General features: G+C 49.1%; 1 protein-coding gene and 1 long non-coding RNA gene across 3 annotated transcripts in view; both read left to right on the plus strand.

Annotated features, from left to right (window-relative positions):
* The window catches only part of LOC142022812 (uncharacterized), a 45,810-nt gene extending 29,137 nt beyond the window's left edge, over positions 1 to 16,673 (plus strand). The window contains exon 3 of the long non-coding RNA XR_012648053.1: positions 16,633 to 16,673. This is a non-coding gene — a long non-coding RNA (uncharacterized LOC142022812). The remainder of the gene's footprint in view (positions 1 to 16,632) is intronic.
* LOC142022582 (olfactory receptor 52B2-like) lies at positions 9,298 to 15,622 on the plus strand. Of its 2 annotated transcripts, XM_075012704.1 has the most exons (2): positions 9,301 to 10,212; positions 15,605 to 15,622. In XM_075012704.1, the coding sequence occupies exons 1-2, from the start codon at positions 9,301 to 9,303 to the stop codon at positions 15,620 to 15,622; spliced, it is 930 nt and encodes a 309-aa protein (XP_074868805.1). The 2 variants fall into 2 exon arrangements, with proteins under 2 accessions (XP_074868726.1, XP_074868805.1); XM_075012625.1 differs by lacking the exon at positions 15,605 to 15,622 and having other exon boundaries at positions 9,298 to 10,263.
* Positions 16,674 to 22,805: the final 6,132 nt, after the last annotated feature.

Consider the following 22,805-nt stretch of genomic DNA (forward strand, 5'->3'; position numbering starts at 1 on the left):
TGGGGGGGTATGAGAGTTCTTTCCCTTTTTTTTTTGCTTCTGAAGGACAATTTTCTTCTCTGCTCTGCACTGCTCTCTCTGATGCTTCAGCATGCTTTTCCGACAGTGCCAAATGCTGAGTTCTATCCAGAAAATCTTCATTGTCCTGGATGCAATGCAGGGTAGATACTTGGGCGTCTAGTCCATAAACCATCTTCTGCAGAGATTGGCTTGCACTTTATATGAATCAGTTGTTTCTATCCTCTGAAAGAAGGACAACAATGGCACATTGCAAGTAGCAACATCTGATCACCCACTAGCCACATTGTCCTCCTTCAAGGAGCTTCTTCAGATGTATTTGCTGCTCACAGAGGCCAAAAACACATAGAAACTCTGGAACTGCCCCCAGGCAAATTCCCAAGCAAACTCCTTCTGTTTGTCTGTCTTCTGTTTGCCACCTACTCAGCTGGCAACTGACTGGTGTTCAGGTTATGTTGGTTTAACAGCATCACTCACGGTGCTTGAGTTTTCACACCCCTGAGCAAAGTAGTTGCCCCAGTATAGGTCTGTAGTGTAAATTGGACCTCACTTGATATTGGCCCACATATTTAGAGCCCCGTCCTGAAAAATGTACACCTTTTTCCTGGGAGTATTTACATGAACTACCTCATGGTCTTTTCCTTCTCATGGTGCAGTTGCTTATGTTTCTCAAGAGGCAGAAGAGCTATGCCAACAGGACCTGCAACTCCTGGAAGGGTCACCCAAATGGGACAGGTCAAATGGTTAGCAACCAGACTAATTTGGGTCACCTGTTTCTGAGGTGCAAGGGGTTGGTTTGAGGTAAACATCCCTATCTATTAAAAAACAAAAGTTACAGAAATATCTACAAAGAAACCTACGAGTACGCAAGTCTTGGGAGGAGTTGGTAATCTGAATGGATTGAGTATGGAGCATGCAGGTGTTGTCAGATGCTACCAGTGCGGTGGTCTGCTCTCTCCAATGTTGGTATCACTTGGCTGCGTGCATGTGTTCCCTCTGTGTTCTGCCCCAGCTCTGCAGATAGCCGACACAGCAGACCCGAAGAGAACCCCCAATGACCACAGAGTCTAGTAAGGTGCGAAGGCACGTCGGCCAGGTTTATTGCGGTGCTGGACACAATAGTAGTTCCCTGTAGACTTCTTAGTCTAAGTCAGGGCATACTACAAATATGCACCCACGATCAATGGACTCGGCTCAGTCAGTCCACTGCCCCCTTGGCCGGACCCAGACCACACCCCAGGAGTACATTCTTATACACAGGTACAAACAATTTACACATCACTCCTGATGTATTGAGGCACAACCCTTCTACATAGTCAGGTGCCACCTCTCACCTTGTACATGTTGGTTCGAACAAACCAACTCTATCCATCATATTACCCTTTTGCCCCTGTCATTGGGATGGGTCGGCCTGTTCTTTCTTATCTGTGGAATGTTCCAGGGTAGGGTGTTCTGGTACCATGTTCATACTTCAATATGCTAGGTAGATATGTTTATGCAACATCAACCCTCTTCTTGCCAGCTTCTGTGAGCAATGCATTCCTTCAGCTCACAGCTGAACTTTGCTTTCTGTTAGCAAAGCCTTGACCATTACTTCGGTTCTGGCCTAAGGCCTCATACTGAGCCTGTACTTACTACAACAGGGAAAACCAAGAGAAAGCTGTCTAATTGATGCCTCTTCTCTGCCTCAGGACAACTACCTGGTTTGGTATGTGGAATGTTCAGACCATGTACCAAGCGGGAAAGACAGCACAAATTGCAGTGGAGATGATGAAACAGTACGAGCTTGCAGGTTTGGGCTTGTGTGAGACAAGATGCACACAATCTGGGCAGCTACACCTGGCAACAGGTGAAACTCTCTTTTACTCCGGACATGAAGAACAGAGTGCACCACACGCAGAAGGTGTGAGCTTTATGTTATCAAGAGAGACATCTGGTGCTTTAATGGCGTGGACAGCAGTATCATCATGCAGCCAGATTCCACCCCGAAGTGCAAAATGTATTATTGTGCAGTGTTATGCACCAACCCATGAAGTGGTTGAGGAATGTAACACAGGCTTCTATGAGAAACCACAAAGTGTGGTGAACCAGAAAGCAAAGAAGGATGTTGATTTTGACGGGTGACTTCTGTGCAAAAATTGGAAGCATAAATACAGGCAGAGAACAGATCATGGGAGAAGAAGACCCAGGCAACATGAATGAAAATGGGCAGCACTTTAGTAACCTTTGTTCTTTCAATGGATTAGTGATAGGTAGTAGTGTTTTTCCACACAAAGGATTCTCAAGGTCACTTGGGTGTCACTGGACTACCAGTCAGAAAACTAGATTGATCCCATCTGTCTCAGAAGTTTTTCAGAAGATCAAGGCAGGATGTCTGCACTAGAAGAGGAGGAGATGTAAGTTCAGGCCACCATTTGGTCATGGTAAAACTCACAATTAAACTCAAGAGGTTCAGCACAGAAGTGACCAAGCTGTGACTGAGATGCAACATGCAGCATCTGAAGGATTTGGAGACAAAAGCTGGTTTCCAAGTTGGGCTGTCCAACACATATGCACTTCTGGCAAACCTCATCCTGAAAGATGCTACCGTGGAACAAATTTGGAAACACACAAAAACATCCTGGAAAGAAATCTGAGATAAAATACTGGGAAAGAGGACAAGGCGTCACAAAGAATGGATGACAGCAGAAACTCTGACAAAAGTGAAGGAGCAAAAGGACAGAAAAGCAGCCGTCCACAACAGCAAACAAGAACAGCCAAGGTGGAAACTCAGAGATAGTACACAGAAGCCAACAAAGAAATTAAAAAGGCTGTAAAAATAGGACAAGAAGAACTTTGTGGGAAATCTTGCACGACAAACTGAACAAGCTGTTGAAAGAAGTCTATACCATCACACGGAAGCTAGCTGGGTTGTGGTGTACAGTGGATGAGCCAGTACAGGATAGGGAGAGATGTGTGCTAACAAACCCAAGTGAGCAGCTCAGTAGACGGAAGGAACACTTTGAAGAACTACTGAACTGCTCTGCCCACATGGAACTTCCTCGGGCCACTTAGGTCTCCCTCCCCTTGCAAATAGTTAGTGGCCCATCCTGTATACAGTAACAGACAGGTAGCCGTGTTAGTTACTATTCAACATGCAAGGCACTACATTTAGCCATTTTTTTCTCCTGCATATAGTTAGCTGTACCATTATGTTTACCTCCTGGGTTACCACCTGGAAATATACCTCTTCAAATTAACAGCAGCAGACCCACAAAAGAAGAAATCAGAAAAGCGATTGTCCATCTGAAAAGCGGAAAAGTGCCTGGTCCAGACAACTTCCCCACAGAAGCAATCAAGGCAGGCCGTGAGACATCAGTCTACAAGATGTATAATCTATTTGGGAAAATTCGGGACACTTGAAGAGATACCGCAAAACCAGAAACATGGCTACCTTACCAAGCTTCCGAAGGAAGGCAACCTGAAGGAATGCAAGAACTGGAGGGGTATCACGTTACTGTGTAGTCCAGGAAAAGCGTTCAGTACTATTGTCTTGGAGAGTATGAAGGCAGAAATCAACAGACAGCTCAGGAAAGAACAGGCCGGCTTCCCAAATCAGAGATCTTGTACTGACCAACAGCAGTTCTCAGAGTGATCGTAGAACAGTCTCTCCAATGGAACGTCCCCCCGTAGATAACCTTCACAGACTTGGAAAAGCCTTTGACTGGGTTGATAGATACACTTTTTGGAAACTACTGCAACACCATGATATCCCATGCAAAATTATTAGATTGATTAATTGAATGTATGAACCCTTAACATGGCAAGTTGTTCACAGTGGTGTCTTGACAGAATCCTTCGTTATACTCTCAGGAGTGCAACAAGGGTGCCTATTGCCACCTTCCCTGTTCTTGATCACAAAGGAGTGGATCATTAATAGGACAATAGATAGCCATCGAGGAGGCAGTCAGTGGACACTTTTCAAACAGCAAGAGGACATTGATTTTTCTGATGATGTCGCCCTCCCTTCATGAAACATGAAAGCATGGAAGAAAGGGTCACAATACGAGACAAAACTACCCCAATGACTGGACTGAGCATTAACAAGGGAAAGACCAAATCAATGAGGATCAATCAGTCCAACAACAACAGCATCCCACTGGAAGGGGGTGACCTGGAATATGTGGAGCAGTTCACCTTCTTGGAAAGTATTATGGGCACATATGGAGGAACAGATAAGATATCAACACCAGGATACAGAAAGCAGCTGTATTAAAGACTCTTCATCCCATATGGAGTTCACAAATAATCTCCATGAAGAAGAAACTGTGGATCTTCAGCACAATTGGGAAGAGTGAGCTCTTGTATGAATGTGAGATCTGGCGAACTAAAATGTCTCCAAATCACAAGCTACAGACATTCATAAACAGATGCCTGAGGTACGTCCTGCACACCAAATGGCAAGGCTTGGTCACAAATGAGGAGCTTTGGAACAGAGCAGGACAAGAACCAATTCACATTGAAATCAAGAGAAGAAAGTGGAGATGGCTGGGCCACACGCTCAGAAAACCACCATCTGGCTTAGTCTGTCAGGCTCTCACATGGAACCCATAAGGACAATGCAGAAGAGGAAGACCTGGCACAAAATGGAGAAGATCTACTGAGACAGAAGGACAACAACTGGGGTACTCCTGGAGCCAGCTAGAAGTTTTGTCCAAGGCTGAATGAAGTGGAGGAGACTCGTAGATGACCTGTGCTCCATGCAGAGTACGAGGGTTAAGCAGTAGCTGTGTTTTCATGAAAGTCAATGTGAGTTGACTCATGAGTTTATTTGTATGATTGAGCATTGGTCAGGTCAAGGTCTCGGAGCCTGAAGGAGCCAGAAGGAGGTCTTGAGCTTATGAAAGGAGCAGGTTTTGCTCTCATGCCATGATGAACTGGAAGGGAGTCCACACTAGTGACTGTGTTACTGGAGTAAGAGCTAGAAGAACTAGTCTCATGGCGGCTTTAAGTCATTTCATGGTTGCCGTTTGATCCCTGAGAGTGACTGCGGCAAATGTGGAGGTTCCATTCTGTTGTGGAGATAGACAAGAGGAGGTGCACACCCTGCCTAACTAGGGCCAGAACCATCCAACTATCATTCTTCCGTGGGAATGGAGATGTTCAGTGGAAAGAGGGTGTTTCTGGATATATGGTCCAACCAGATAGGCAGCTGTCACACAACAAAGTTTTTTATGGTATCTATGACTCTATCTGTTATGCTGCACTCCTTATTCTTCACTGTGATATTCTCAGATGATTATGACATAGTTATAGTGCACTTCGTACAAGATGAGCAAGTTGAGGTGTCATTGGAGAAGTTATGATTTGTGGAATCTGATTATCCTATTTGTATGCATGCACCTTTTTGGTATTTAAAGTTGTATCTGTATTTTGATTCTTGTTACACCTGGGTAATGCCCTCAAGTACAGATGCTTTCACGGAATTATAGATTCACAGAACTGAAAGAGACCTCAAGAAGTCAATGAGTCCAGCCCCCTGCTTCAAGCAGGATCAACCCCAACTAAGTCATCCCAGCCATGACTATGTCAAGCCATGATTTAAAAACCTCTAGGGATGGAAATTCTGTGACCTCTCTAGCCAACACTTTCCAATGCTTCACCACCCTCCTGGTGAAGTAGTTTTTCCCTGATATCCAACCTACTCCTCTCCCTCTGTAACTTAGAATGATAGAATCATAGAAAAATAGAGCTGGAAGAGACCTAAAAAAGCCACGGAGTCCAGCTCCCTGCCCTAGGCAGGACCAAACCCATCAGATCAGCCCAGCCAGGGCTTTGTCAAGGTGAGACTTAAACACCTCCAGGGATGGAGACTCCACTACTTCCCTGGGTAGACCATTCCCATGCTTCACCACCCTCATAGTGAAAAAGTTTTTCCTAATTTTCAACCTGGAACTTCCCAATCACAACTTGAGACCATTGTTCTGTGTTCTGCCATCCGTGACCACTGTGAACAGCCTCTGTCCAGCCTCTTTGCAACCTCCCTTCAGTAAGTTGAAGGCTGTTATCAAGTCCCCCCTCAGTCTTCTCTTCTGCAGACTAAACAGGCCCAGTTCCCTCAACCTTTCTTCATAGGGCATATGCTCCAGCCCCCTAATTAGCTTGGTCGCCCTCTGCTGGACCGTCTTCAGTTCATCCACATCCTTCCTACAACTGGGGGCAGTACTCTAGATGTGGCCTCACCAAAGCCAAATAAAGAGAAATAATCACTCTGGATCTACTGGCAATGCTCGTCTTGATGCAACCTAATATGCCATTAGCCTTCTTGGCTATAACGGCACACTGTTGATTCATGTTCAGCTTCTCGTCCACTACAAGTCTCAGGTCCCTTCCTGCAGAACTTCTACTGAGCAAGTCGGACTCCAGCCTGTGACAATGCTTGGGATTCTTCTGGCCCAATTGCAAGACTCTGCACTTGCCCTTTTCGAATCTCATCATATTTCTTGCAGCCCAGTCTTCCAGTTTTTCTAAGTCACTCTGGACCCTATCCCTACCCTCCAGCATATCTACCTCTCCCCCTAGCTTAGTGTCATCCGTAAACCTGCTGAAGGTTCAATCCAACCCCTCATCCAGGTCACCCATAAATAAGTTGAACAGATCAGGACCCAGAACCGAACCTTGGGGCACTCCACAAGAAACCGATCGCCATCCTGACATCGAACCATTGATCACTACCTGCTGGGCCTGACCTTCTAGCCAGCTTTCACAGAATCACAGAATTATAGGGCTGGAAGGGACCTCAGGAGGTCATCTAGTCCAGCCTCCTGCTTCAAGCAGGATCAATCCCTACTAAGTCATCCCAGCCAGGACCTTCTCCAGCCGGGACTTAAAAACTTCAAGGGATGGAGAATCCACCACCTCTCCACGCAACGCATTCCAATGCTTCACCACCCACCTGGTTAAGCAGTTTTTCCTAGTATCTAACCTACACCTTTCCCTCTTCAACTTCTGACCCTTACTCCTTGTTCTGCCATCTGACACCACTGAGAACAGTTTCTCACCCTCCTTTTTAGAGCTCCCCTTCAGGAAGTTGAAGGCTGCTATTAAATCACCTCTAAGTCTTCTCTTCTGTAAACTTAACAAGCCCAAATCCCTCAGCCTATCCTCATAGGTCTTGTGCTCCAGACCCTTAATCATTTTTGTTACCCTTCTCTGAACCTGCTCCCGCAAATCCACATCTTTTTTATTCTGGGGGCCCCACAACTGGACACAATATTCAAGATGTGGCCTCACCAGTGCTGAATAAAGAGGAATATCTACTTCTCTAGATCTGCTCAAAATGCTCCTCCTAATGAACCCCAGTATGCCGTTAGCCTTCTTGGCTACAAGGGCACACTGTTTACTCATATCCAGCCTTTCATCCACCATAACCCCTAGGTCCCTTTCCATCGTACTGCTGCTGAGCCAGTCGGTCCCCAGCCTGTAACAATGTTTGGGATTCTTCCGCCCCAGGTGCAGGACTCTACACTTCTCTCTATTGAACCACATCAGATTTCTTTTGGCCCAGTCCTCCAATTTAACCAGGTCACTCTGGATTCTCTCTCTACCCTCCAATGAATCTACCTCTCCCCCTAGTTTTGTGTCATCCACAAACTCGCTGAGGGTGCAACCCAGTCCCTCATCCAGTTCATTAATAAAGATGTTGAATAACACAGGCCCCAGAACTGAACCTTGCAGCACCCTGCTTGAAACAGACCACCATCCAGATATTGAGCCACTGACCACTACCCATTGGGCCCGACCGTCAAGCCAGCTTTCTATCCATTTTAGAGTCCAAGAATCCAATCCATATTTCCTTAATTTATGGACAAGAATGTTGTAGGAGACCGTATTATAAGCCTTATTGAAGTCAAGGTATATCACATCCACTGACTTCCCCATGTCCACAGAGCTTGTTACCTCATCATAGAAGCTAATCAGATTGGTGAGCCAGGATTTGCCCCTGGTGAATCCATGTTGGCTACTTTTGATTACTTATTTTCCCAGGGATTGAGGTAAGGGTGACGGGTCTATAGTTCCCTGGATTGTCCTTCTTTCCATTTTTAAAGATGGGCACGACGTTTGCCTTCTTCCAGTCATCTGGTATCTCCCCCGATCTCCAAGAGTCTTCAAGGATAATAGCCAAAGGTTCAGCAATGACCTCTGCCAATCCCCTCAGTACACTTGGGTGCATTTAATCCAGAGCCATGGACTTGTGCACATTTAGTTTTCCTAGATAGCTCAGAACTTGTTCCTTCCCCACAGATGGCTGCCCTTTACCTTCCCACACTCCATCATCTAGGACCATTTATCCAATCCGCATTCCTTTAACTTGCTGACAAGAATATTGTGGGAGACAGTATCAAAAGCTTTCCTAAAGTCAAGATAAATCACATCCATTGATTTTCGCCTATCCACAGCACCAGTTATCTCATCGTAGAAACTAATCAGGTTGGTCAGGCATGACTTGCCCTCCATGAATCCATGCTGACTATTCCTGATCACTTTCCCCTCCTCCAAGTACCTCAAAATGACTTCTTTGAGGAGCCCCTCCATGATTTTTCCAGGGACTGGTGTAAGACTGACCAGCCTATAGTTCTCTGGATCATCCTTTTTCCTGTTTTTAAAGATGGGCTCTACATTTGCCTTTTTCCAGTCATCTGGGATCTCTCCTGATCTCCACAACTTTTCAGACTTCAGACCAATGCTACTTCTTCTGCTGTCTGTCACCACTGAGATCACTTTCTCTCCATCCTCTTTGGATGGACGTGTTAGTCCTGGGGGCTGGCGTGGGTCTGAGGTGGGATAATCCTGGGAATGGTGGGTTGAAGGTTTTGGGCTGAGAGAGTTTAAGTCATATTTAAGATGTATTAGTGGTTCCACAAAATTCTTTCAAGCAATATTGGCCATTTTGGTAATATTTTTGGTTTCTGCTCCAGAAAGGGTGTGAGTCTGAGAAGCTTGAGGTTAATTTGACTGCAACGTCCCTAGTTTTGGTTTACACACAGTGGTTCATATTACAGCATCAGGGTATGTCTATGCCTGTGTGAATGCTGAAGAAATTGTAAGAATGGGAGTGGGGGCCCCAGTCTCTTGGGTCAGAGGGCTCAGTGGTATCTCTTTTCCCAGATGGCCTCCCAGAACAACCAATCACTCTTTCAACAAATGCATTTTAGTCCTCGCTCACATTCGAGTTCTCACTGATTTGCACTTTTACTGTTAGCAAGAGGATACAGACTAAAAAGCTGCAGTGGATGGTAGATGATGACAGCCGACAATCAGACCTTTTCTGCCCCTATAAACTTCATCCTGACTGGCTTCACTGGGACGAAGGAGTCCAACATCTGGATGGCCATCCCCTTCTGTGTGATGTACATTGCAGCACTTTTTGGGAACGCTCTCCTGCTATTCATCATACTGACACAACAAAGCCTCCATGAGCCCATGTACCTTTTCCTCTCCATGCTGGCCACAGCTGATCTACTGTTATCAACCACCACAGTGCCCAAGATTCTGGATCTATTTTGGTTCAAAGCAGGGGAAATTTCCTTTGTTTCTTGCCTCACTCAGATGTTCTTCATCCATTTCAGTTTTATTGCCGAGTCGGCCGTCCTGGTGGCCATGGCGTTTGATCGGTACGTTGCCATCTGCAACCCCCTGAGATACACCACTGTGCTAACCAAGGCTGTGAGTGGTAAGATGGGGCTGGCCATTGTCACAAGAAGTTTCTGTGTTGTTTTCCCTGTCATCTTTCTTGTGAAACGACTGAAGTTCTGCAGGACCAACCTCCTGCCGCGCACCTACTGTGAGTACATGGGTATCGCCCGGCTGGCCTGCGACAACATCACAATCAACTTGTTGTACGGTGTAGCCATGGGTGTGTTAGCATTTGTGTTGGATGCTGTGCTCATTGCTGTGTCTTATGTGCTAATCCTCAGAGCTGTCTTCCGGCTCCCATCCAACAAAGCCCGGCTCAAGGCTCTGCGCACCTGCAGCTCCCATATCTGTGTCATACTGATGTTCTACCCACCATCCTTTCTCTCATATTTTACATACAGTCTAGGGCACATCCTCCCAGACTATATTCTCAACCTCCTGTCCCACTTCCATCTGCTCATTCCTCCCACGTTCAACCCCATCGTTTATGGGGTGACAACAAAAGCCATCCTGAATAGGGTTATCAAGGTATTTTATCGATGCTACAGCAGAAGCTTCCTGCTGAGCTGAAGGAGTAAAAGAAAATGTTTTGGCACTTGGAAATTAAAGCCAGATGTTCATTTGTACTGTAGGGGTGTTGGAAGTATGGGCTTCCAAAGTTTAAGGTTGAAACCTTTTTTCTGTCATCAATAGAAGGTGGTTCAATAAAAAGACATTTCCTCATCCACTGTTAGTCTCTGGCTACAGTGGCACTGCTCCAGAAGAGGCAGGTGGGAACTGCTGGAGGGGCACAAACATTATATCCATGTGCCTCTGAAGCACAGCAAGGAGTAAAGTGTACAAAGAACAATGTCAGAAACACTGGGACTTAAGATGGCTATGAGTAATCAGACTGCCACAATGTTAAGTCATGGTAAAAAGGGTACAGGTTGAACCTCCCTCGTGCAACGCTCTCTTGCCCATAATCCGGCATGATTTTAGTTATCCAAATGGCCATTTATGATGGGTGTGGCCAAGTTTCTTATGGCCCCATAAAGTTTGCTTACAGCCATGAGGCCTGGCTCTCAGTGTTCTGGGCTGTTCTGTAACTGTAATTTATCCCTTCGGCTACTTTCAGACTGCACTTGTACCTGAAAATCAACTATTTCGAGATCCCTAATTATGAACCTGGTGTCATCCAAACAGCACCGAAGTTTGAAAGAAGGGCCGATTTTAAAGGTGGCATTACCCATGTCAGCATGAAGGGTAGTGGAACCTGAATACCCCACTCAAAATAGTGCTGCTGTTACGAGCGTTGGGAAAAGCCATGGATTGCTATGTCGGGATACCTTTACATCCCAAAGTAGAACCTGTAGTCTAAATATAGCTGAAATATATTTTAAGGTTGTGTCTACAAAGCAGCGTTATTTCAAAATAAGCTGTTTAGGAAGGGATTTTCTGGACTAGCTTACTTCAAAACAGCTCATCTACATACAAAGTGCATGCAAAAATAGCTCTCAGTGATTTCAAAATACAGTACCAAGACACAACAGAGCCTATTTCAGATTACAGACCTTGGACACAAGATGGCTTATTCCAAAATAGCCCTATTCCCTGTCTGCACAGCTCCTTTTCCGAAATATCAGTTTTGAAATATGCTCATTTCCTCATGCAATGAAGTTTCCCAAGTTTGAAATACAGCAATCCCACGAGATACACACATTCAAAATGCACATAGCTCGTGTTTGTGCTGGGGGGTCAGCGCTGTGGTGGGGCAGAGAGACCTCACAGCCCCACGGCTGGAAACTGTCTGGGCAGAGCCAGATGCAGGTTCCCCAGCCAGGGGGAGGGGAGACCTTGCAGCCCAGTGGCTGGAGCTTTCTCCCTTCCTTCCCTCAGCCAGGTGGCTGTCCGATAGTCACATGGCTATGGGGAGGGAGGGAGAAGGGTATGAGCCTGGTTCCCATCTCCCTGCCACTTGCAGGAACCAGAAAGCTGACCAGACACGAGCTAGTCAGTTTCCTGAGTCCTGTATGTAGTGGGGATATTGGAACCAAGCGGCAGACTGGTTCCTGACTCCCCTGCACTGGCAGGTCCATGAAACCTGACCAGCCATGAGCAAGTCAGCTTCCTGGTTCTCACAAGCAGCAGGGAATCAAGTGGCATCCTGGTTTCCAGCTCCCTTGCACTAGTGGGACCTGGAAAACTGACCAGCCATGAGCTGGGCATTTTCTTGGGTCCTGCAAGTGGTGGGGAGACTGGAATCAGGCTGCCCCCTGATTCCCTGCTCCCCACCACTCTGGGAGCCAGGAAACTGACCAGCTCTGGTTGACCAGCCCTCCTGCCAGCCAAGGAGACACCCTGCTCATTCGCACAAATATCTGAGTTACACGCGACTTGCAGGAATGCAACCCCTGTGTAACTCAAGGGTTTACTCTCAGCTGTCTGCTATTTCAAACTTATTTTGAAATAGCAGTTGCATTTTGCAGATGATTGAAAATTAATTTGGAATATCAGCAGTTATTCTGAAATAACATTGTGTGAAGACACAGCCTAAGAGCCCAGTAATCACTGCAAGTGTTTGCAATGCTGCTAGACAATATTGACCTCCTGAGGGCCAACAAATTTATTCAGAGCCAGTCAGGTCCTGAGGGTGTGGGATTGAGAGGTTCAATGTGTAATTAAAACCAGATCTCGTAGAAATGCTTCCTTTCACTTCTTTCCCATAAAGAACCTTCAAGCTTGTTACCACAGGGAAACTAATGCACACCAAGCCTATTGTGTGAAAGTGGAAACTGGCACATCACCTCCTCAATTAACCAGTAAGATAAGTACGGAGGTAATTCTTCTGTTTGCTTCCCAACAGCAAGGATTTGTGGAACAGGAAGGGAATCTTTAAGAAATAATCTTTGTCCTCTCGGGGCAAAGAAATGTTTCTTTGTTTTTCATACACTCAATAGGCAACCTGGCACCAGCAGGTTTGTACCATGCCAACAAAAATTGTATTGTGGGTTCTGTGCTGGTTTTGTGTTATTGCTGGTATTTTGGTGGATATTGTACAAAGGCCTTTATCGCACACTGTTCTCTGGGCCAATGCAAGGTACGACCTGCCTGGGAAGCCTGCGGGGAGATACCAATTTGGAATTAAGGCCAAACTTTTGCTTCTGGGCAGAGAGCACAACAGGTGGGAATGGGAACTGCACACAAATATAAAGGTACAAGTGGGAGGGAGAGTTAAAAGGAGGATAGAGGAAATGGAAAACCAAAGTCCTCCTGACTTGAAATGAGGCTATGGGTGTTGCTAATCACAATTGCCTTTGCAGCGTTAATCCTCATGATCCTCATGGCAACCTTGGCAGTCAATGGACAGGCAGGCGGGATCGGTAACATACATTCCAGCCCCTCAGGAAGAGGCCGGAACTCTTTTACTGACTGTCAGGCCTTCGAGTGGTGTCCAGAATCCAGTCAAGATGAACCAAACAACCTCCCATGTTCAGCTACCTCACCTCCGTGAAGTGAAACAAGGGACTGAAAGGACATTTTCTGGTGCAGCCCATAAACTGTGGTGGGTGGAGAACAGTGACACCACCAGCCCTCCACCTGCAATGGGGTGAGGGCACTGGCCCTTAGGAACACAAAGCGGCAGGACGAATAGAGCAGCAGTGGCTGTGGGAATAGGAAAATGGGGGAATGTTGTGGGAAGTGCGAAGGGGAGAGATGAAAACACTGTCAGGGGGAGGACTGGGTAAAGCGTCATTTGGGTTGGGTTAAGGGCGATTTTAACGTGATCCCAAAGTAGATGGGAGTCACATGGATGAGAGATGGGAGAATATCTCCAGTCTGTGCTTGTGGCTGTGTTGTAGAGTAGTGGAAATTAGGTTCATGTTGGCCCTGCTGGGCACTGCCTGCAGGTCAGCCGTGCAACCTGGTGGCCACGAGAGGAAAGGAACCAAACAATCACCCTTTGTGCAATTCCCACGGGGGAGACGTACAACTCACCACCCAGCCGTGGGGCATGGGGCAGGCAGCTGCACACGGTGTGCCTGTAGCAAGGCTCCTATGGCAAGTGGTCAATGGGCGGGGTGTGCAGATGGTGAAAACGGGACGTGGGAAGCGATCTGTGGAGCGGGCAGAACACTGGAAATTGACACTCGGTTGTCGGAACTGGTAAACCCTGCTCAGTAATGGACGGGAAAAGCTCTGCAAGCCATGGCGCTGGTTGTTGCAGACCTACATCAAATGTTGTTCTTGTTGACTGATGGGGTGGTTAATGCGACCCACGGGGCAGAGTGGGGCACAGCCTGCACCTTGGTATAAACAGCGCTTCTGGGAAATCTCCACCACGCCCTGCCAGCTGCACCGAGAGGTTTGCATTCAACGGAGCAGTAACACTTGAGCCATCCCCCTTGGGGCCTCCCTCACTCAACAATGCATAATTTGTGCCAAGGAAGAGGCAGTGAGGGAACCAAGTCAAGCCCACCCACTGGCTGAGTGGTCAGATGTCAGCTCCAGTGAGTGACCGCCCAGATTGTGGCACATGAGAAAGCAGTAGAAGTAAATATGGCGCCTTGGGGAACACACCCAACCTCTGGGGAATGCTCAGGCCACATCAGATAACATGGTGGAGATCTTCCCAGGCCATCCCCGTCCCTGAGTGCAGGAGCAACCCGCTGCAGTGCAGGGAGGTTTCCTGGGCACTGCTTAGAGATCCAAACCTGGGCACATCGCTTAAACCAGGCCACTTACAGCCCCGACTGGGGCCCCTTCTGCTCAGGAAAACCAGCCCAATCACAAAGAGCACCTGTGCTGCCTTCCAGGTCACAAAGGGGATACACTGCTAATCCCTCAGTCTCTCTAGCTTCCCTCTGCCCCGACCTGTATCCTTTCTTGTGCAGGGGAGAGGGGATGAAAACCAATCTCACCAAATCTGCTCAGTCTTTCCAGTGCCCAAGGGAACCTGCCACATTCCCAGGTCAATATATGCTTAGATCTTTCCCAAAGCAGCACGCTGGGCCAGCTCTTTAGAATCTAACGTCTAAAGGTTTATTAATAAAAAAGAATGAAGGAAAGAATGGTGTGAGAGTGAACAATTGTTAATGTGGTCAATTACGTACATTGATCATTAATTCTTTAATGGAGTCATGCATCAAACAGGATACATCCTTTGTCAGGATGGGGCCCCAGGCCATTCCAGCTTAGCTCATAGCAGAGATGTTCCTGCAAATGGCAGCCTGGAGATTGGAAGCAAGAGGGATCTTGCAGACTGAAGGCAAACCGGTGACTCTCAGGGTCCTCTTTCGATCCTTGCCCATGTGGAGGGAAATTCCTGCCAGGGGTCACGTACACAATGAAGAATCACGTGATCAGGTTATCTGTCCATCCTTTTGGGGGCATTCTGCTATTGGCCATGTGGTCAGACCACATGTGGAAGTTAACTCCCGGACATATGGGTTGGAATCCAATCTGCTTTACCTGGCTAGGCATTCTTCCACAGTAGGCTGCCCATCTCCTATTGTGTTCCACTTTCAGCTACAAGTATGGAGCCAATACTCATAAATTCACATACAAAACTGATACACGCATATAAGCAGCACAAACCGATTTCATTAGACACCTCCCTTGGCCCACATTGCGCAGGATTTGGTGCGAGCTTAGGACAGTGGTTACAATAATGGTTCTCACATTCATTTTAAAATCCAATAACCTCACACACACCCACTTGGTGGAGCAAGAAGGGTGAGGAGGAGGCAAACTCAGGTATCCCACCAGCCTCTGGGTTATCGACACTGTCACACTGGAATTGCCACCTGTCTGATGGGGCACATAAACCCAGTGGTGGTGGGGAAGCAGTCTCAGGTCCATGCCCTAATTAGGGCAGCTGTCAGTGGGGGTCAGCTAATAAGGAACTTGGGAATTATTGTGAAGGGCAAAGGTGAGCATGTTATTTTAGCCACCACAATCGGTGTCCAGGGTAGAAGATCGCTCACAAGCTACCTGCACTTGGGAGGGACTACGCAGGGATTTGGCATCAAACTAAGGTTCGCTGCCCTGATCGCTGGGTGTTGGCAGGAGCCTTGGTGTCCTGTTCAGGCTGCCACTTGTGTACTCAGCCATAGTCTGAAGAACCCCACCAGAGCTTCCACCCCTGCCTCAAGTGTTGGCGCTCTGCATATGGAAGAAACCGTGCCCCAGGGGGAAAAGAAATGGGGGAAGGTGTGTGCATATGGGTGTTGGGGGGAGTGGCTCTATCTGACACTGAATCTGTCTGACGTACAGCCAGCCGAACACATATGCTGAAAACATCCAAACCACAAGCGCACTGTCATGCCGGCAGACAGCCAAGTGCTCAGTAAGCATGCCTTCCAAGCCAGCAGTGGCCACGAGTGAGGGCAAACAGAAAGGCTGATGGTGGGGAATTTCATAGGGAAATTAGAGGGCTGCTGTTAAGCCATATCCAGGAGCAGAACTGCCCACCTGAGACGGGCAGGGCTGACGCTTATGGTAGAGGGGAAATGTGAAAGATCCTCAGGATTCAGTACTCTGGGGGCAGGTGAAGTAATGAGCGCTGCTGTTGGCTTTGTTGTGATATCATAAACCATGAACTTTAGCCCAAATGCTCCACCGCTGGAGTGGGTTCTCTACGATAACCACCGCTACCCTTTGACTCCTGTCTTCACTCTGTTCCTCGCACATGAGTCGACCTTTATAGGATAAAATTTTGAAGTAGGCCATGATATTTGCTAAGAACCACTGTTTCAAAATGGAGTCTGGTAAGCGCCCCCCCCGCCCAGCCATCTGGGGAGGGCATCCCAGCTGATGTAAACAAGGCCCTAGGCAGCTACATTCCAGGAAGGGACCCTGTGGGGAGGGGGAATTGGACTATAGTTAAGGGCAACTGACACGTTTCTTTAACTATCTTCTGCTTTGATCCCGCATTGGTCACTTGCTTTGATTCTGTAGAGATACCACGAATGATCTTGTCCATGAGAAGATCACATCAGGACTCCAGACGAGACATCACTGCTCTACACATCAGTGTATTACAGATGACATATCACTTTATACATCGGTGCTGGGGACTGCACTCTTCAAAGGACTTGTTGTTTGTCGATAAAATGTTCTGTAAACTGCACGCGGAAACTCTTTGGAACTCCCAGATTGTTTGTTAATTCACGTGGATTGCTCATTGATTGCTCATTAATTATGCTCATTCCCTTTCTGTCTGCTCCTCTCCTTTCCTCTGCAAGAGAGACCTCAGAGAGGTAGACATGGAGCTGGGCAACTGGGAAGAACTAGCAAACGACCACAGCAGATGGAGGCAGGGGTTACGCAAGGGCCTTCAGAAGGGTGAGTTAAAGATCAGACAGCTAGCAGAGGAGAAGCGAGTGCACAGAAAGCACGATAAGGACTTCCCAGACACCCACTACATCTGCAAGAGATGCAGCAAGGACTGTCACTCTCGTGTGGGTCTTTATAGTCACAATAGATGCTGTAAATGAAGTCCTCAATTGAAACTTTAAAGGGCGCGATCCATAGTCTATGCAGATTGAAGGATGCCTACTACTACTACTATAGAACCAATCACAACTTGATGCCTGTCAGTGCATTCTGAAACTCAACCAAGTTCAGAATCACTCTGCCAGCTGGTTGTAATAAACCTTTGTTGTTTCACATACAGTATCCAGACTTTACTCCAACTCCTTCCTTCTTATTCCACAGCAACTTAGTTTGCGTAAGAGCCTTTGGTGAAAGACCTTGTCAGGAGCTTTCTGAAAGTCCAAGGACACTAGCCACAGCCACGAGAGCATCCCTGTCCACATGCTTGTTGACACCCTCAAAGAATTCGAGTAGCTTCAGGAGGTATGACTTCTTGTCACAGAAAGCACATGAAATCTTCCCCAGCGCACTGCATTTATCTTTAAGGTCCCTTGGGGTTATTTGCTGCCAGCAGTCACACATGGGCCATACGCTATGGTAGGTAGTCCTCTCGTGCCATGCCCTCCATTGAATTAAGAAACTCTGATGATGAAGAGATTTCAGGAGACATACAGGGTTTGAGGGGGGCCAATAGCAGTGGTGGGGAGGGGTGTCCTGGCCGATGGCTGCCAACTGTGTGTGAGAGACCAGGTTGGGGAGCGGAGGCGGGGCAGGGGCAGGTTTCTACCTCACGCCAGGTCAGATATTGGAAGGTCAGAGCTCCAGACAGACCTGAGGCAAACCCGGAGTCCAATGGCAGGAGGTTGGCAGGGTCAGGCTACAAGGATGTGAAGTCAGGGGACCAGGAACCGCATAACACACAGCAGGGTCGATCTCAGTGGTACGGACAGCTTCCCATTCCTCTTCTTGGTTTCTGTAGGAGCTGTGGACCAATCAGGATGCCCTGGTAACCTGAACAGCTAATTCCAGGACTGGGGCCCATGGAAGGGTTTCAGCTTCTGCCCTATCAAGTGCAGGGAGGTGGGTACATACCAGCACCCCAGGGCCCTGTGACCAACACCCCAGACCTGTGGTCTCTGATGCTGAGACAATAATGCGGGCAGAGTTACCAAGGTCAGTGGGGGCTTCTGTCCTGTCCTGATGCCTATCACTATTTCTGCCAGCCAAGTCTGTGCTGAGCAGAGGAGTTCTCTGGTTCAGCCCCTGGCTGACAGAAGAAATCAGCCCCTGCCCCTCTCTGTTACCAGGATGCCTGCAAGATAGTCCCAGTGAGAACGCTAGAGAGTGGGCCTGAGGGGATGACGGGGAGGGGGAGTTTATTCAGTCCAATCCCTGGTCTCAAGGCAAATATTGCTCAACAAAGATGCTGATTTAAGGTTTCTCTGCAGCGGTGGGAGCTAAAGTCCATGGCCCTGTCACTTTTACAACAGGCGGATGGGGCAGGGCAGAGTGATGAGGGCTGGGGTCTTGGAAGAAAGGGGTGTTATCAGCCCAGGGCCCATAGGGAACAAGTGGTGTGGGGGTAAAGACTGAGGGAAAGGGGTGGGGCATGTCAGAGCCCTGGGGAAAGTGTGGCACAAGGACGGAGACTTGTAGAAAGACACATTCTGGATGCAGAGCCTCAAAGGAAGGGATGAAGTGAAGGCAGAGGCTTGAGGAAAGTAGGGAGGGGGGACCTTGGGGGAGATCAGGTGTGTGGGGCAAGGAGCAGTGCAGGAGGCAGGCTGCAGTTCACTGGTGCCCCCTCGCCCTCTTACAGAGTCCCCTGCTCCAGTATGGACGTCCAGCTCGAGCCAGCCAGGGCCTGGGGTTTCACAGCTGTGAGCCCCCACATCTGCAGTGGAAGTGAATGGAGCCACAAATGCTCAGCACCTCTGGAAATCAGGGCTGAGGTGTTTCCCAGGGTGGGTGTCAGAAAGGAGACACCCCAAGGCAGCAGGGCCCTGTCAGAAGTTATTCCCTCTTCCTCCTTGTCTCTCCATTATGCAGGGCACAACGGCACATCAGACACAAATACAAACCACGTAAGAATGACTGTGATGATTCTTGGGGTTCCCAGGGCTGGGAGTCTTGTAGTTAGTCCCGACTCAGCGAGGGGAAACTTGCCTCTTAGCTGGTGCTGGCATGAAAACAATGTGTGTGCCCCATTCTCTAACCACTCACCCCGAATGGGTGCCCTGTGTTAGCCAGCCCCTAACACTGGCTGCTAACAGAACTCCAGGATCCCTGCCCCAAAAGAAGCATCAAGTCCCCATGTCCTAGAGTAGCTGTCAGCCCCATCTCCTGTACTGCGCACTGCTCTGGGGAGCACAGGTTAGAAAACACCTGGCTTGGCTTGAGAAGAAGGGAGAGGTCACTAGAAGTGAGATACTGGGGGAAATAAACAGTTACAACAGAAACTCAGGGGAAGAGAACTTCCAGCAACGGCTCCCTTTCCAGTTTAACAAAGCCAGGTCGTCTCTTCCCTCACTCCAAGGCCGCTTGCCAAGGCTATGGCTGCACTGCAGCCTTATTTCGAAATAGAGCGTCCACACCTATTGGCCACTGACATGGATTTAAGGCCACCTGGGAGCAGTTCAGGCAGCACATCAGGTCAGCAGTTGCTTCCTGTGGCTGCTGCTTGAGGTTAGCTGAGGCTCGTGTTTGAAGGGTCCCCCCCTCGGACAACCATTTCTCATCTCTCCCTAATCACTTGCCTGTCCCTCCCAGGGCAGCAAAGCACAGTCATCATGCGCTCTGGCTGCCCTGCCCCAGGACATCACAGCTCTCCCTGCCATGGGGCTGGAGCTGGCCCTGCTTGATCTCTGCCTCCTGCATCTGCCTGTCGAGCACATGCTCCAGGCTGACTCCCAGGTTCTACAGCAACCGCATCCCATATCCACCCCCATCCCTCACGGAGGACCCTGCATGGGCAGCTGCAGGATCTGATCCGCAAGCTCGAGGTGAGCCACCAGAACTGGTCCCCGCACCCTGCCGCACCTGGAATCTGGGCACGAGTGCGGACTGGCGGGACCACGTTACCTGGGTGGATGGAGAAAGCCACCTTCCTTGAGCTCTGCAAGTGGCTCACCCCTGCCCTGCAGCAATGGGACATGCACCTGAGCCCAGCCATTCCTCTCCAGAAGTGGGGCACCATTGCACTGTGGAGATTTTTTCATGCTGGACAGCTACTGATCCATAGGGAACCAGTTCACTGTGGGGAAGATAACTGTTGGGGTCCTGCTCATGCAGGTATGGTGCTTCCAGGCCACTGGCCTGCAATGGGGGTGGGAGGATGGGATGGGAGTACCTGGAGAACAGGGTGCAGTGGTGGTGTGATCCCTCCTCCCCAGGAGGCTCTGGGTGAGCTGGTGGTGTCCCTGGGTCCTGGTGGCTGTCCTGGGGGATGTGGGGCACCGCCCCACACCTTTGAAGCTGATCTCGCTGCTTAGAACAAGGACGGAGGATGCATCATCCCAGGGGACACCGTGCCTGAAGCCCAGCCCTCATCTGTGAGCCAAGAGCGACAGTTCTCGGTTCTGGCGCAGCCATCATGCTGGAAGCCAACCCATGTGCACTCTGGCTGCTGGCCCCAATGTCCCTGGTGCAGGGGCTGGCATGGGACTGTGGGCATGCCTGTGGGCTGGGGGAGGAACTGCTGGTGCACCTGTGTTGCACTGTCCCCTGCCACCTTCTTGGGGTGGCTTGTGGACAGAGGGTGTCCCAGACCAGGGTCAGGAGCATGGCTGTCCTCTCCAGCCCTCCCCCCACCATGCCCAATAGCCCAGGGATCCTCTGTGGCAGCCTCCCCAGGCTGTGTATCTGGGAGCAGCCCAGCACATGATCCCACATGCACCAGTTGCTGCATGCTCCGTGGGCAGCCAGAGCCAGGCCTGGAGCACCCAGCCCCCCCACGTGGCCAGCCTCACCAGGGGATGGTGATAACACTAACCAGGCAGTCCCTCACATGAGTCAGATGGCACCTGGGATGGCTCCTCTGTTGGGCCTCTGGTCCCTTTGGTCTGTTCTCAGCTGGCTCCTGGTTGTCTTTCATTGTCCCCTCCTCCTCTACATCATTTCTGGCCATCTCCAAGTCAAAGACAGGAGGATCCAGGCTGGGGTTGGTGACCAAGAAGGGGGCAAGTGTAGACATAGCCCTAGAGTGGGTTGCAGTCATATTGAGATGCAGGCAGGCTGGACTATTGAGTCTGGCATTGCACGCCTGGCTCACCAGGCTGAGGTGAGAACATCCACTGGAATGTCCATCACCAACACACAAGGTCCAACTTCTACTCCTAGTCCATAAATCACACAAGGTCCATACAAAACAAACCAGCTGTCCTGCAGCACTTTAAAGACTGACAGAATAATAAATTAGGTGATGAGCTCTTGTGGGACAGACCCACTGCTTCAGATGTGGAGATATCTCCAGTTATCTCCAGACTTATCTCCACAACTGAAGCAGTGGGTCTGTCCCACAAAAGCTCATCACCTAATAATTATTTTGTTTGTCTTTTAAGTGCTACAGGACTGCCGGTTTGTTTTGTGAGAGTACAGACTAACGCGACTGTCTCTCTGTTACTATTCACAATGTCCATAGGTTACTATGGATCTATGAAAGGAATTTGCCTTTTGCCATGGTTGAGAATATTGACAAGTTACAAGCTGTCTGCACACACCTCACTCGTCACTCTTTGCGAGTGAATTTTCCACAAGAGTTGTGTGGTGTAGTGCGATTGTCAGATCTGAGATATCTCTCGTTCTCAAATAACGCAGAACTCTTGCCAGGGGCCTCAGTATCACAAGTACCTTTTAAAATCATGTACAAAACAAGAAAAGATCAGATACAACGAGGGGAGGAAAGGGTTAATTCTCGGCTGCTCTTCCCCACCTGAGCCAGTACCACAGGCCAGGTCCCTGGGGCTCCCTGCTGGCTCCAAGGCCCCCTTGGAAGTCCCATGGCAGCTGTATAAACATCCCTGCACCTCAGCCCCGCTCAGTGCGGATTCCCCACCACCTGCAGCTCCCGGCTGAGTCCCAGGCAGTGATTGGTCATCCCCGGCTGGGGCAGGAGCCTGGTGAGTCCTTGGCAGGGAATGAATCTGTCCGGGGCGGCCGCACACACCTGACACGGAGGCAGTGTTGGCAGGGGGGTGAGCTTGACTGGGGCTGCCTCACTCTGACTGCAGGGGCAGGACGGCAGCCCCTGCACTGAGCCAATGCCCCCGGCCCTGCGCTGAGGGGCTGTGTCAGGACAAGGGCGCCGGGTTACACTGACCCTCACCCGCGCGCGTCACTGGGGCTCTGGCTGTTGAACTCAGTGGCTCTGGGCTGGGCCGTTGTTGGTTAAAGGGACGGTTCAGAGGAAACCTCCTTTGAAATCTTTCCCAGTCCTGTCACATCCTCACCCCAAATCCCCAGGCTGCACTCAGGGAAACTTCCCTCAAGCCAGTAATGACGCTGGTTCTTCTCTCAAAGGAACCAGCAGGAGAACTCTGAATATAAGAGGTTTAACTCCCACACAGTCATACCTGGGGAAGGCCTCCATATACTGAATGCAAAACCAAGGCAACTGCCAAAGTAAATAATCCTGCGGCTGCTGTAACTCAGAGTCACACCTTGAGTCTTGAGAGGTAACGGTGTTAGTCTGTATCTTCATATAGCTAAAAAAGAGCCGTCCTCTAGCACCTGGGGCGGGGTCTATCTCACAACAGCTC

Source organism: Carettochelys insculpta, chromosome 1, assembly GCF_033958435.1.
Source record: "Carettochelys insculpta isolate YL-2023 chromosome 1, ASM3395843v1, whole genome shotgun sequence".
Classification (NCBI taxonomy): Eukaryota; Metazoa; Chordata; order Testudines; family Carettochelyidae; genus Carettochelys; species Carettochelys insculpta.